At 43.3% G+C, this 15,670-nt stretch overlaps 1 protein-coding gene across 1 annotated transcript in view; it reads left to right on the plus strand.

The window, feature by feature from the left end:
• Mct1 (Monocarboxylate transporter 1) overlaps positions 1 to 15,670 on the plus strand; it is a 269,013-nt gene that overhangs the window by 232,855 nt on the left and 20,488 nt on the right. Inside the window, exon 9 of the mRNA XM_069323794.1 lies at positions 440 to 592. Coding sequence (XP_069179895.1) covers positions 440 to 592 — 153 coding nt within the window. The remainder of the gene's footprint in view (positions 1 to 439; positions 593 to 15,670) is intronic.

Genomic DNA, 15,670 nt, shown 5'->3' on the forward strand with positions numbered 1-15,670 from the left:
ATATGACGCTTTGAAACTACAGACGGTTTTGGCTTCCACCACCTTCTCACCTAACTTGTTCCAACCATCTACCACTAGGTTTGCAAAAGTAAACTTTCTTTTATTTCTTTGGCAGCTTTGTTTATTTAGTTTAAATCTATGACCTCTTGTTCTTGAAGTGGGCCGAGCCTGTAGTCATTAGGTTTAGCCTGTGATCATTAGACTTGAGTCCATGATCAATGGGGTGAGCCTGTATTCACAGAGCTTGAGCAATGGAAATCTCAGAATTTATTATGCTTTAAAAATAATCATTAACCACAAATAAAGGTGGTTCATGAACTACAAATGGAAAATTAACTGGTATACGTTACCTTTTTGCCCCCTGGTGTAGAAAGAGAATGATAGAGAAGGAAAGCCGGTGTGGATGAGTGAGTTTATAATCTCTTCTGAACATTTACAGGTGTGTGGGTGCGTTCCATGCTCAAGGGAGACACGAGATGCCATGAACAGTTTGATGGACTGGGGTCTCCTCACAGACGGTATCTTCATACTCTTTGCCATCTCCAACTTCTGCACTTCCATTGGATTCAATGCACCATACATATTTATAGTTGTGAGTACTTTATACATGGGGACCATTCAAACTTGTTCACACAAATGTTACTCATGTGGCCCCAGCATGGTGAGGTGATTTGATGAAATACCTGTGCCCAAAAAGGTCAATGAGTGCTGTCAGGGATTGGGTTAAAGGTCATGATGACTTCCAATTATTTTGAACAGTCAGTGTGGCCTAGTTGTTAAAGTACTGGACACGCCAAGGTGCATGGAGCCCTGGCTGTCTGAGTTCGAATCCTTCAGGGTGAGGAGTTTTCTATTGTTTTATATATATATATAAAAAGTTAGAAGTTAGGTTAGGTTAGGTAGGTTAGGTAGTCGAAAAACAATTAATTCATGAAAACTTGGCTTATTAGGCAAATCTGGCCTTGCATAGTAGGCAGAGAAGTGCATTCTGGCTACTAGGTACAACATGTATGTGTGTGTGTGTGTATATTATATATATATATATATATATATATATATATATATATATATATATATATATATATATATATATATATATATATATATATATAATATATATATATATATATATATATATATATATATATATATATATATATATATATATATATATATATATTTTTTTTTTTTTTTTTTTTTTGAGATATATACAAGAGTTGTTACATTCTTGTACAGCCACTAGTACGCGTAGCGTTTCGGGCAAGTCCTTAATCCTATGGTCCCTGGAATACGATCCCCTGCCGCGAAGAATCGTTTTTTCATCCAAGTACACATTTTACTGTTGCGTTAAACAGAGGCTACAGTTAAGGAATTGCGCCCAGTAAATCCTCCCCGGCCAGGATACGAACCCATGACATAGCGCTCGCGGAACGCCAGGCGAGTGTCTTACCACTACACCACGGAGACTGCTTAAGAAATATATATATATATATATATATATATATATATATATATATATATATATATATATATATATATATATATATATATATATATATATATATATATTAAATATGACCGAAAAAGTAAGATTAATAATTCTAACACGAATTTTCTCAATCTTTCGTACATTTCTTTTCACTGTTGGAGGTAAATCAAAAATCAATTCTCCAAAATTCATTTTTATTTCTAGTCTGATGCGACACGAGCGCGTTTCGTAAAACTTATTACATTTTCAAAGACTTTAGTTTACAAATACACAACTGAATAGAACTTACGCATCTCCGATTTTATATCTACATTTTAGTGAGGTGGATGGGGTGAGGTGGCATTAATAGGGTATTAATTTCATCAACACAAGACAGAACAAGAGGTGGCATTAATAGGGTATTAATTTCATCAACACAAGACAGAACACGAAACAATGGGTATTGAATAGAAGTGTTTGTAGAAAGCCTATTGGTCCATATTTCTTGATGCTTCTATATTGGAGCGGAGTCTTGAGGTGGGTAGAATATAGTTGTGCATTAATTGGCTGTTGATTGCTGGTGTTGACTTCTTGATGTGTAGTGCCTCGCAAACGTCAAGCCGCCTGTTATCGCTGTATCTATCGAAGATTTCTGTGTTGTTTACTAGGATTTCTCTGGCGATGGTTTGGTTGTGGGAAGAGATTATATGTTCCTTAATGGAGCCCTGTTGCTTATGCATCGTTAAACGCCTAGAAAGAGATGTTGTTGTCTTGCCTATATACTGGGTTTTTTGGAGCTTACAGTCCCCAAGAGGGCAGAAGAACTCTGTAGGGTAAGGCAGGTCCTAGTCAACAATGGCTTCTCCAATGGTTTCGTCGAAGACATCATAAGAAGGAAAGTGAAACGCCATGCAACCTCTGAAGAGACAACTAACACAACACCTATACCCACTATTAGACTATTTTACAGGAACTTCTTTTCCACAGCTCATAAAACGGAGGAAAGGGTCCTGAAAGATATTGTTAATAGAAACGTTATCCCTACAGACAAAAATCAGAGGATACAACTGACGATTTACTATAAAACCAGAAAAACGGCCAGCCTACTCATGAGAAACTCTCCAGACACAAAACAGAACGCTTTAAAAGAGACTAACGTCGTCTATGCCTTCAAATGCCCTCTTGGGGACTGTAAGCTCCAAAAAACCCAGTATATAGGCAAGACAACAACATCTCTTTCTAGGCGTTTAACGATGCATAAGCAACAGGGCTCCATTAAGGAACATATAATCTCTTCCCACAACCAAACCATCGCCAGAGAAATCCTAGTAAACAACACAGAAATCATCGATAGATACAGCGATAGCAGGCGGCTTGACGTTTGCGAGGCACTACACATCAAGAAGTCAACACCAGCAATCAACAGCCAATTAATGCACAACTATATTCTACCCACCTCAAGACTCCGCTCCAATATAGAAGCATCAAGAAATATGGACCAATAGGCTTTCTACAAACACTTCTATTCAATACCCATTGTTTCGTGTTCTGTCTTGTGTTGATGAAATTAATACCCTATTAATGCCACCTCTTGTTCTGTCTTGTGTTGATGAAATTAATACCCTATTAATGCCACCTCACCCCATCCACCTCACTAAAATGTAGATATAAAATCGGAGATGCGTAAGTTCTATTCAGTTGTGTATTTGTAAACTAAAGTCTTTGAAAATGTAATAAGTTTTACGAAACGCGCTCGTGTCGCGTCAGACTAGAAATAAAAATGAATTTTGGAGAATTGATTTTTGATTTACCTCCAACAGTGAAAAGAAATGTACGAAAGATTGAGAAAATTCGTGTTAGAATTATTAATCTTACTTTTTCGGTCATATTTAATAATATATGTCTACAGGAAAGACTGCTACCAAAATATGCTAATTATATATATATATATATATATATATATATATATATATATATATATATATATATATATATATATATATATATATATTTATTTTTAGGGGTACCACCACTGGTTTAATTAAAGGGACCCACATCCTTGAAGAAGAAAATAAATAGTGTTCAGAGAAGACCTTGTGGATTCTCACTGAATACTTTAATCTTTTCCCCTCCTACCACCCCTATTATTTTTTTTTATTTGATTTTATTGCAGTGCTACAGTTTACAGAAAACACACACTTATATAACAATATACCAATCAGTGTTCGAAGACCTCGTCCAGCTCCTTGGGGGTCGGGTGCGTACCCATGATACAGCACGCATTTCCCCTCTGAACAGCGACACTGAGGCGCTGGAACATAAAACTGGCTGCTCTTGGGTCTCTAGTCTTCCCAATGAGTTCCTCGCCCAGCTCCTTCAGGAACTTAAGTGCACATTTACCCCCAGGCGCCCAGAGTCTCAGAGCCTATTGGCACGAACCTGTAACAACGTTCTAGGTCCCTGTACTTGTTAGTTTTCTGGGTCTCCCTGAAGGTGGCCTCCCCGCCTCCCTCAGCTGCGCTGTAAGGTAGATAGGTATCAGCCAATGTAGAAGCACACGTGTAGTCCCACACGACCTGTTTACCTTCCCTCCACGGCTGCAGGGTGACTCCATCTGGGCGTTTTTGGCTGTTGTCAGGCCTGCACAACTGAGGTTCCCTTTGTGCTGGGCACCCAGCTGAAGCCAAACTTCTCTTGATGATGTCATTGACTGCTTCATGTCTGGCAATCTTTCCCTGTGTCTTACGACAGATTAGACCAGGCTGCCGTATTGGTCTGCCTGTGCATGGCCGCAAATACACCGGTGCTCGGTGGAGATAGGGGCGGCAAGGCGCAGAGCAACACCAATACTTAGGGTCCGAAGGTCCAGGCGGGTGCCCAAGGCAGAATTAGGGACTGCCAACAGGAAGTCCCCGGCATGGGGCGCTTGCACAGCTAGAAGACGCGCTTTGTCCTTCCTGGAAGCTGCCTCCAGCAATGATGTGGCGATGTTCTCCACTATGGGGCTATCCCATTTGGACTGTTTGCAGTCATTTGGAAAAGTCGGTCGAGGATGAGAGTTGACAAGAGTGTCCCACTGACCGGCTCCTTCCGCGAATTTGGGATCATGAATCCCAATGGAGTCTCTTAGGTGTTTCAGTAGTATTTCTTTAACTAATTCACCTGTTGCACTGGTCGAGGATAAGAATGCCGGCAATGCTAACTGTGTCGCCTTGCGAATACCTATCCCCCCGAGTCTAACTGGGAGCGTTGCTTGGTCCCATTGGTCATCTTGCAGGGAGAGGTTTAACACTTTCACGGTTATTGACCTTAGGAGTGTCATATTCTGTTAATTTTGGGCTGTCGAAGGAGGGAGCACACCTTAGGAAATAGGTCAGTCTGGGCAAAGCCAGGCACCTTGTGAGAAGGTACAAAGCATCGTGGGCGTCCAAAGCCCCTATTCTTCCCTCCATCCTCCTCAGGTCGTTCAGCTTTTCTTCGAGGACTACCTCAATGGCGCTCGAGCCCAGAGGTGCCCCTAGCAGCACACTGTCGGTGGGAGCGATCACTTGGACTCCTGGCAATATGATTCGCACTGCCAGGATGTCCAGGAACCAGACGTTGAGTTCGCTGGTCAACCTGCTTGTGACCTCTTTAACAGCCATGCAAAAAAGAAAAGGGGCAAGTGGGTCTCCCTGCTGGACACCTTCTGCAGAAACAACTTCATGTTCCCCAAACAGCAGCGTCGATTCCCTACTGTACCCTGCTGAAACAAAGGGTAGTAGAGAAGGAAAGCTTGTTCGAACTGCTTCCAGTACCACATCCCTTTTTACCTGGTTGAAGGCATTTTTAAAGTCTAATTTAATTAATGCCTTATTTTCTGGGAGGTGCTTGATATAGGCTCGTGCTGCATGAGCTGCTGCTTCACAGCCATGGGGGACACCAAAACCTAGTTGATGGGGTCGAAGCATCGTCGCAGCGTCTATGCTAATTTTTCTGACAGCTGCCCTAGCAACAAGGCGCCGAAGTGTGTTACCCACGGCAATGGGTCTGACTCCACCATCTTTCTTCTTGAGGGCACAAAGGGATGCTCCAAAGAAAAAGGGTTTAATTGTATCTGGGATCAACCCAGAGAGGCAGTCGTTGACAAACTTCGTGACCTCTGACAGTAGTGTCTCGGCAACTTCGCCGAGAACTGGATTTACCATCTCCTTGAGGTGCTGAGGTCTTACTCCAGTGTATCCCCCTGCCGAGCCTGGTGCTTTGTATACCTCTGACGCTTGGAGGAATAGAGGTCCCATGTCTGGGACATTTGTGTCCCGAGCAGTGGGTGCCCATGGTACTCTGGGAGGGTGCTTCTCTCTCAGTGAGTCGGCAGTAGCGGTATTTCTAGGGGCGATTGTGTCTTCGCTGGTAAGTAACCTAATTGCCCCTACTGTGTTGCCCTCTTCAATTTTTTTGGTCACTTGTGTTCCTAGTTTAAAATTGTCATTGGAACTCTTGGGTCTTCTACGACGGTTTTTGCGTTGAGGAGGGATGGGGATCATGTTGTCAGCTCTGGGGAAATTATTTATTGCCCTAGTGACTGATGAGGCTAGTGACTTGCCTCCTCTTGCAGGTACGCCTAAGCAAATATTGCCAAACAGGAGCAAATTATGCCATGCTTTGATGGTGGCTGCAGCATTAAGATTTGCAGACCATTCATTTACTGTCCTTAAAAGGTCTGTATATTTCCCTGCTGCAAATGGGCGCGCTGCTTTAGGAATGTGCGGAAGAGTTCTGGTGGTGGATGCTTTGATGGCCCCCAGGAGGTCATCTGATGACATGAAGTTTGCTGGGATGTGTGGGGGTGCCGGGAAAACCTGTGGGCCTTCTCTCTCTATAGGTGCCATCCATGAACCCTCACAGTTGTTGTGTTGACGTAGGGTTCCATCGTTTCTAAGGCTGTGAGATTTGTCACACACCCGACACGTTCCTCTGAGTCTGGGTCCTCTGGTTGCACGTCTGGGTGCACTGTTCCCAGGACCGTGTTCTTGGCTGAGGGGTTCCTGGTTTGTTGGTGGAGTCCCCTCCATCCCCCGGGCGGCCGGCGTGGGAGGGATAACAGGGGTGGTGGCGGCAGGGGTGGACACGGGTGGTGGCAGGAGGGGTGGCTAGCTGTCCCTCACACTCACCACTCCTATGAGTACTTGTGTCTCCTTCCCTTTTGGGAGGAACCTTAATGCCTGCTGTGACCTGTGCCATATCTGGGTGCATGGAGGGTAGCACATCCCTGCAACAAGCACTGTGTGGGCGGTGAATAGGTGGGTGGGAGACACCCAGGCGCAGGGTGGGCTGGGTGGTGGGATGGCAGGAGGTACTGTGGTGCGACGAGGCCAGCGGGCGGGGAGGAGGTGGGGGTTGACCGGGCCTCGCTCAGCTTGAGGGAGGGGGTCTGGGGTGACACTTAAACACTGGTATAATTTTCTTGTATATCACTGCACAGTGATGAATGAATCATACACTTGTAATCCGACACACTATGAGCTCTATTAGCTCTGACCATGATTGCTGATTTTTATTTTCATTTTTCTTTCCCAAACGTATTTCTATAAACACTGGGTGGCACATGGTCTGGGGTGACACTTAAACACTGGTATAATTTTCTTGTATATCACTGCACAGTGATGAATGAATCATACACTTGTAATCCGACACACTATGAGCTCTATTAGCTCTGACCATGATTGCTGATTTTTATTTTCATTTTTCTTTCCCAAACGTATTTCTATAAACACTGGGTGGCACATGGGTGACCCCCCCCTCGCCCGACCGAACAACAACACCCCCTCCTCCCCCACACCTTAGCCATGGGAGGCCTAGAGGGCACCAGCGTGGCCCTCACTGCCATTGTTTTCCATACACTGCACACCCACCTGTTTTTATCCGTTTTTGTTGTGATGGTCCACTCTGGGCACCTTCCGCCACTCCTGCACCTTCCCAGGACATTCACACAGCACTCTGTGAAGGCTAGGCACGGTGACCCCAGGATGTCCCTAGGTAATGACTCGGTAAACAACAGAGCCTCCTCCACAAGTCCTCCCTCCCCGGTAGCACGTAAAAATATATATATATATATATATATATATATATATATATATATATATATATATATATATATATATATATATATATATATATATGTATGTATGTATGTATGTATGTTGTACCTAGTAACCAGAATGCAGTTCTTAGCCTACTATGCAAGGACCGATTTGCCTAATAAGCCAAGTTCTCTGAATTTAGATATTTTTTAATTTTTTGTCTTATGAAATGATAAAGCTATCCATTTCATTATGAATGAGTTAATTTTTTTTTTAATTTCAGTTAAAACTATGCAGCTATATGACCAAACCTAACCAACCCTACTTAACCTAACCTACCTAACCTAAACTAACAAAACTAAGTCAATAATTTTTGTTCTTAATACTGTACAATATAATAATAATATTTAAAATATACCAATTTATAACAATTTATTGAAAATAAAGAAAATAACTCGGCCAATTAGGCAAATCAGGTCTTGCATAGTAAGTAAATAAATGCGTTCTGGCTACTAGGTATGGCATATATATATATATATATATATATATATATATATATATATATATATATATATAATGTCGTACCTAGTAGCCAGAGCGCACTTCTCAGCCTACTATGCAAGGCCCGATTTGCCTAATAAGCCAAGTTTCATGAATTAATGTTTTTTCGACTACCTAACCTAACCTAACCTAACCTGTAAAGATAGGTTAGGTAGGGTTGGTTAGGTTCGGTCATATATCTACATTAATTTTAACTCCAATAAAAAAAAATTGACCTCATACATAATGAAATGGGTAGCTTTATCATTTCATAAGAAAAAAAATTGAGAAAAAATAATAATTCATGAAAACTTGGCTTATTAGGCAAATCCGGCCTTGCATAGTAGGCTGAGAAGTGCATTCTGGCTACTAGGTAAGACATATATATATATATATATATATATATATATATATATATATATATATATATATATATATATATATATATATATATGTCGTACCTAATAGCCAGAACGCACTTCTCAGCCTACTATTCAAGGCCCGATTTGCCTAATAAGCCAAGTTTTCATGAATTAATGTTTTTTCGTCTACCTAACCTACCTAACCTAACCTAACCTAGCTTTTTTTGGCTACCTAACCTAACCTTACCTATAAATATAGGTTAGGTTAGGTTAGGTAGGGTTGGTTAGGTTCGGTCATATATCTACGTTAATTTTAACTCCAATAAAAAAAAATTGACCTCATACATAGAGAAAAGGGTTGCTTTATCATTTCATAAGAAAAAAATTATAGTAAATATATTAATTCAGGAAAACTAGGCTTATTAGGCAAATCGGGCCTTGAATAGTAGGCTGAGAAGTGAGTTCTGGCTACTAGGTACGACATATATATATATATATATATATATATATATATATATATATATATGTCTTACCTAGTAGCCAGAACTCACTTCTCAGCCTACTATGCAAGGCCCGATTTGTCTAATAAGGCAAGTTTTCCTGAATTAATATATTTTCTCTAATTGTTTTCTTATGAAATGATAAAGCTACTCATTTCATTATGTATGAAGTCAATTTTTTTTTATTGGAGTTAAAATTAACATAGATATATGACCGAACCTAACCAACCCTACCAAACCTAACCTAACCTATCTATATAGGTTAGGTTAGGTTAGGTAGCAGAAAAAGTTAGGTTAGGTTAGGTTAGGTAGCTTAGGTAGTCGAAAAACAATTAATTCGTGAAAACTTGGCTTATTAGGCAAATCGGGCCTTGCATAGTAGGCTGAGAAGTGCATTCTGGCTACTAGGTACGACATATTATATATATATATATATATATATATATATATATATATATATATATATATATATATATATATATATATATATATATATTATATATATATATATTATATATATATATATATATATATATATATATATATAATATATAAACAGTATATAATAAGGAAGGAAGTACCACCTCTGGCTGGAAGAAGGGGGACCCTTAGCCTCGGAGGAAACCACACATAACGCATTAGAGGGAATGTTTAGCTTCCCTCCAATACAGTTTCTGTGTGCTTTTCTCCTACCACCCCCCTTCCTTTTGTGTTTTTTGTGGTTTTGTGTGGATCCGCATGAGGCGCGTGAAAAAGTGCCTCACGCGGGTCATGGTGACCCATCTGCGTCTGTTAGGTGTTCGAGTGTTGGCCTACCTCGACGACTGGCTGGTTTGGGATCCCAGCCAGTCCGCTAGTCTGCTGGCCAGGGATCTGGTTCTTTCTCAGCTCGCCGGGTTCGGGTTCTTGGTGAACTGGAGGAAGTCCCATCTGGTTCCCTCTCTGGTTCGGAAATGGCTGGGCCTTGTGTGGGACTCTCTGACCGCTTCCTTGTCTCTTCCTCCGGAGTCCCTTCTGCGGCTGTGGTCCCGCTTGTGCCTGTTTCTGGGGAGCTCCTGGGTCACCCGGCGGTTGCTCGAGGGTCTGTGCGGGACCCTGAACTTCGCAATGCTGGTCTACCTGCCGGGTTGGGTTTGGCTTCGTCGGCTGTTCTGGTTCTGGTCCCCTGTATGTGGCGCCCTTTCTCGACTGCGAGGCCGTCGGAGTCAACACCTTTCGGCAGGACTGGTCGATGTGGGGAGTTCCTGTACCTCTTTCTCCCGGTTCAGCTGTTGGTCCAGATCCTGACTCGCTTGGAGACTTACCAAGGGAGAGTTGTCCTCTTTGCCCCTTGGTGGCCAGCCGAGCCGTGGTTTCAGGTGCTGCTTGCTCAGTGTAATTACCTAAGTGTAGTTACCTAAGTGTAGTTACAGGATGAGAGCTACGCTCGTGGTGTCCCGTCTCCCGAGCACTCTTTGTCATATAATGCTTTGAAATTACTGACGGTTTTGGCCTCCACCACCTTCTCACTTGTTCCAACCGTCTACCACTCTATTTACAAAAGTGAATTTTCGTATATTTCTCCGGCAGCTTTGTTTCGTTAGTTTAAATCTATGACCTCTTGTTCTTGAAGTTCCAAGTCTCAGGAATTCTTCCCTATCAATTTTATCGATTCCTGTTACTATTTTGAACGTAGTGATCATATCGCCTCTTTTTCTTCTATCTTCTAGTTTTTGCATATTTAATGCCTCTAACCTCTCCTCGTAGCTCTTGTCCTTCAGTTCTGGGAGCCACTTAGTGGCATGTCGTTGCAGTGTCCAAACCAGAAGGTTTTTCCGCAGCTCCGCCTCTTCCAGCAGATCGGACCAGTACGTCACGTGGATGGTTCGATCCTCTCCTTGAGTCTTCACGTATGGTATTTTTGACTCGAGTTTATCATCATCTCTATGGTGATCAGGTGACTTCCTTATTAGTGTCCCACCTGCGGGCTTCGTCTCGGCAGCTGTATGAAGTTTCCTGGCGGTCCTTCCGGTTCTTCTTACGTCTTCGTCGTTGTATTTCACTTTCTGTTCGGGTGATGTTGTCCTTTCTCTCTTGGTTGTTCCAGGACCGTCCCCTTATGCCTAACACTGTCGCCTCGTATCGTGCGGCACTGGCGGAGCCGTTTCAGCTTGCTGAAGACATGATTTGATGTCATGTCTGCGCCATTTCGCAAGCTGTCTCGGGCGTTGTTTCACCTCCGGCCTGCTCATGCGCTGCCTGAGCTGTCCTGGTCATTGGACAGAGTGCTCTCTTTTCTTTCTTCTCCTCATTTTTGTTGTGGCTCCTTCGGTTCTGGATTGTTTTTCGCAGGCTCTATTCCTGTCGGCATTGGCCTCTGGAGGTCAGGTAGGTGAGCTTTATGCTCTCCTCTGGCGCAGAGGTTTCTGCTCCTTCGGTCGGGGTGATCCGTTTGTTTGTCTGCAGACTTCTCCTTTTCTGGCGAAGAATGAGACTGCTGTGTTCCGGAGGAGTCTCTGGGATGTTGATGCTTGGTTGGTTCGGCCAAGGGTGCATCATGTTTTGTGTCCGATTGCGGCTCTCCGCCATTATTTGTTCACCACGGCTTCTGTGTCCATGGACGCGCTTTGGGTTGATCCGTTTTCCCTTCTTCCCTGTTCGAGGGAAGAGGGTGCGGGTCTATCAGGTCGTCCGCAGGGTTATTAACCCTTACACTGCTCAGGGGTCCTTGGGACATTTACACCCCTGTGCGCAAGAAAAAAAAAAATTCAAAATTTTTTTTTCGTCTTCTAAACATGTTAATTTGTGTCCCCTGAGCACGGAAAAAATAAAAAAAAAATCGTAGGTGACATATTTTGGGCGCAATTGACCGAGGAAGTCTGGCAAAAAGTGGGCGTTGACAGAGCGGTCGTCAGACCCGGTCAGCGTCACCCGCGTTGACAGATGGGAGTTGCCACAAAGATATTATTACCTAATTGTTTCAATGTCTCCGATTGATTTTTTCTTAGTTTTTTTGCAGTAATATTATTCAATAGTGTGTATTGTAATATATTTATATAATAAAAGTGGTTAATAATCGCTATACTCAAAAGTATGATGTGCATATTAGTGATTCAATTATTATGTTTATAAAACAATGAACAAATAGTTTTGCTGCTATTACACTCTATACACAGGTTATATATAAGTATTGGCATGTTTTGGTCACCATAACGAACCACTAAGTTGGTATTGAGAGTCAACGAGGAGTTACCGCCACACACCAGCCAGCCACTCGCTGCCACTCCCTCAACACACGCACTAAACTTTCTCCCCCAACAATACCATTTGTGGTGTTATTACACTATATACAGACGTTATATATAAGTATGTGTATATTTTGTTCACCACAACGGTACAGCCAAGCTGATATAGTTAGTTCAGGCACTAAGAGTCGTCGCTATACACAGATGGCGGCTCCCTCACTCATTCAAGCTCACACGCACTAAACTTTCATCCCCAACAATACCATTTGTGGTGTTATTACACTATATACAGACGTTATATATAAGTATGTGTATATTTTGTTCACCACAACTGTACAGCCAAGCTGATATAGTTAGTTCAGGCACTAAGAGTCGTCGCTATACACAGATGGCGGCTGGCGGCTCCCTCACTCTTTCAAGGTCACACGCACTAAACTTTCTCCCCCAACAATACCTTTTGCAGTGTTATTACCCTACATACACATATTATATATAAATATCTACATGTTTTATGCACCGTAACTGTACACCTAAGCTTGTAGTGCGCCCAAAGAGCATAGTGGCCACCCTCTAAACAGCTAGACAAATCGTGCAGACGACGTCATCTCCGTCACCCATATGGCTCCTCCCAGCATAATCCTTTTGCTGTTATTACACTAATACACACATTATATATAAGTATCTACATTTGTGTTCACCATAGAGAACCACTGACCTGGTATGGTGAATGCAAACAATAACAGGTGGCCACACAGTTAGTAAACGATGCCGTCTCCCTCCGTCTCTCAGCATCACTCCTCCCACAGCACTAATTATTACAACAATCCTGCTATTATCACAACCCTGGTTATTTATATCACAGTCATTGGTCATCTGTAATATTGTCATCGCTAAATAATAACAATTATATATTTATTTTGACATTTTTCGGCGATGCTGTGGTCACAAGCTGAACATCAATGCTGTTCGCTCATGCTGCGTGCGCCGGCCTTGGTTGCTCCAACAGTACTGTGCCTCTCACACCTGAGAATATTGCCCACGATTTTCTTTCAAAATGGCATCTGTTTACAAGAGCCCTGAGGAAGCTACTGTGAACCCCGTGTAGCCGCGGGCCATTTGAATCAGGCCTGGCACCCTATGGCGTATATATACGCCATGCGCACCATGGGACATGTTACTCAGGGCGTATATATACGCCATGCGCAGTTTAAGGGTTAAGGCTAACCAACCTGTGGTCTATCCCTGTGCCCATGACGTCCACAAGTTCGCGGCTCTTGCCGCCGTCTTTAGCAATATGGTGTGGGCTTCGCATTCAGGTGAGAAGATTTTGGCGGTCGAACAGGGTCCTGGCTGCTCGTTACCTTGTAAACGTTCCTGGGGCCCAGTCGGGCCTGTGTCGCTTTGGATCGGCGGATGCAGCCAGTTGTCTCGACTTCGGGTTGAGGAGTGAGCAGCAACTGCCTCCCAGGTAAGTCCCTATTCTTTTCCTCTGTGGGTAGTTAGCTCGGGGAAGCCGATGGGGCTCCCCCAGAAAACCAGCGTTGAATGTAATGAAACGCTATTTTCTGAGTGAGTCCCAGAGGCTTCCCGGCATCCCTCCCTCCCTCCGGTCGGGTTTTTTTTTGCGTGTTTTGACATCCAGCCTCAGAACTGGGGTGTGGACCGCCAGCGCGGTAAGTCTGTACACACCTTTCCCCCTCCTGGGGAGGGGAGGCTGCGCAGACAGCAGCGCGACGATGGGTGACGTCATACTAGTTTGCTCGTTTTTGTTTGGGGAGTTCTATCCACTCGTTCGGCATTTGGTTGCAATTTTCCCCAGAATAGGGGTTTGTTTTGGGACACCTACCTTACTGGGTTCCTAACCCGGTCGATGGCAGACAGAGAATGCTTCCAATTACATGGGGTTTCTATAGGCCATTGCCCCCCTTGCCTCTCTAGAGGGGCCCAGGTTCTGGCTCGTGGTCTCTGGTAGGCCCATAAGAACTCCATACACATGACTGATGCCAAAGTCTGACATTAGCATATCAGCCTAGTAGGCTCCAGGGGAGCCTCCGGGACTCACCCAGAAAATGGTGTTTCATTACATTCAATGCTGGGTTTATTTAATAGTGTGGTTTGACTGTGTTTCATATGTAGTTTTTTTTTATTTTTCATTATTCAGTAGCACAGTAACTGGAGCGTAGCCTCATTAACCCTTAAAGTGCGCATCACGTCATATGACGTGCTGGACGTTGTTCCAGTCAACTGCGCATCACGTCATATGATGTGTTGGAGTACTACGCAAGATTTAAACAGCCCGCGGATACACGGGGTTCACCACACCTTCATCAGGGCTCTTGTAAACAGACGCCATTTTAAAAAAAAATCGTGGGCCAAACTCCCGGGTGTTATTGGCCTCAGTATTGAGTGAGCAACCAAGCCTGACGCACGCAGCATGAGCTAACAGCACTGCTGTTCAGCTTGTGACCACAGCATCGCCTAAAAATGCCAAATTATACTTGTTCATGCTATTATGTAGCGATGATGATATTACAGAAGACCCCTGACTGTGATAAAACGGACCAGGGTTCTGATAATAGCAGGATTGTGGTGGTATTTAGCGCTGTGTGCCATGGAGGGAGGAGTAATGCTTTGGGAGGGAGGGTGGTGGCGATGTCTTTTGACTGTGTGTGGCCACCTTTTATTGACTGCACTCAGCATACCAGCTTAGTGGTTCGCTATGGTGAACACAAATGTAGATACTTATATATTTGTAGATACTTAGTCTCTTAGTCTACAAATGTAGATACTTAGTCTCCGTGGTGTAGTGGTAAGACACTCGCCTGGCGTTCCGCGAGCGCTATGTCATGGGTTCGTATCCTGGCCGGGGAGGATTTACTGGGCGCAATTCCTTAACTGTAGCCTCTGTTTAACGCAACAGTAAAATGTGTACTTGGATGAAAAAACAATTCTTCGCGGCAGGGGATCGTATTCCAGGGACCTGCCCGAAATGCTACGCGTACTAGTGACTGTACAAGAATGTAACAACTCTTGTATATATCTCAAAAAAAAAAAAAAAAAAAAAAAAAAGAGAAGGTTTGGAGCCGCCATTTTGGTGAGGGCGGTGGCGTCGTCTGCACGACGCCACCGTGCAGACGACGGTGTTGTTTACTGGTTACCACGATGGTCTTTGGGTACCATACCAGTTTATTTGTACAAGTATGGTGAATAAAACAGGTAGATATTTATATATAATGTGTGTATATAGCGTAATAACACCACACAGTATTGTTGGAGGAGAAATATTAGTGCGTCTGGCCTTGAGGGCGGCCGCCGATCAGCTGACTGTGTGAGTAGCTACATCTTTGTGCCTTTACTCACCATACAAGCTTAGATGTACAGTTATGGTGAACAAAACATGTAGATACTTATATATAACGTCTGTATATAGTGAATTATAGCAAAAACATTATTGTGGGAGGAGAATGTGGGTGAGTCAGATGACTGGAGGGAGGGCGGGAGTGGCTGGCTGATA

This window comes from Procambarus clarkii, chromosome 13, assembly GCF_040958095.1.
Source record: "Procambarus clarkii isolate CNS0578487 chromosome 13, FALCON_Pclarkii_2.0, whole genome shotgun sequence".
NCBI lineage: Eukaryota > Metazoa > Arthropoda > Malacostraca > Decapoda > Cambaridae > Procambarus > Procambarus clarkii.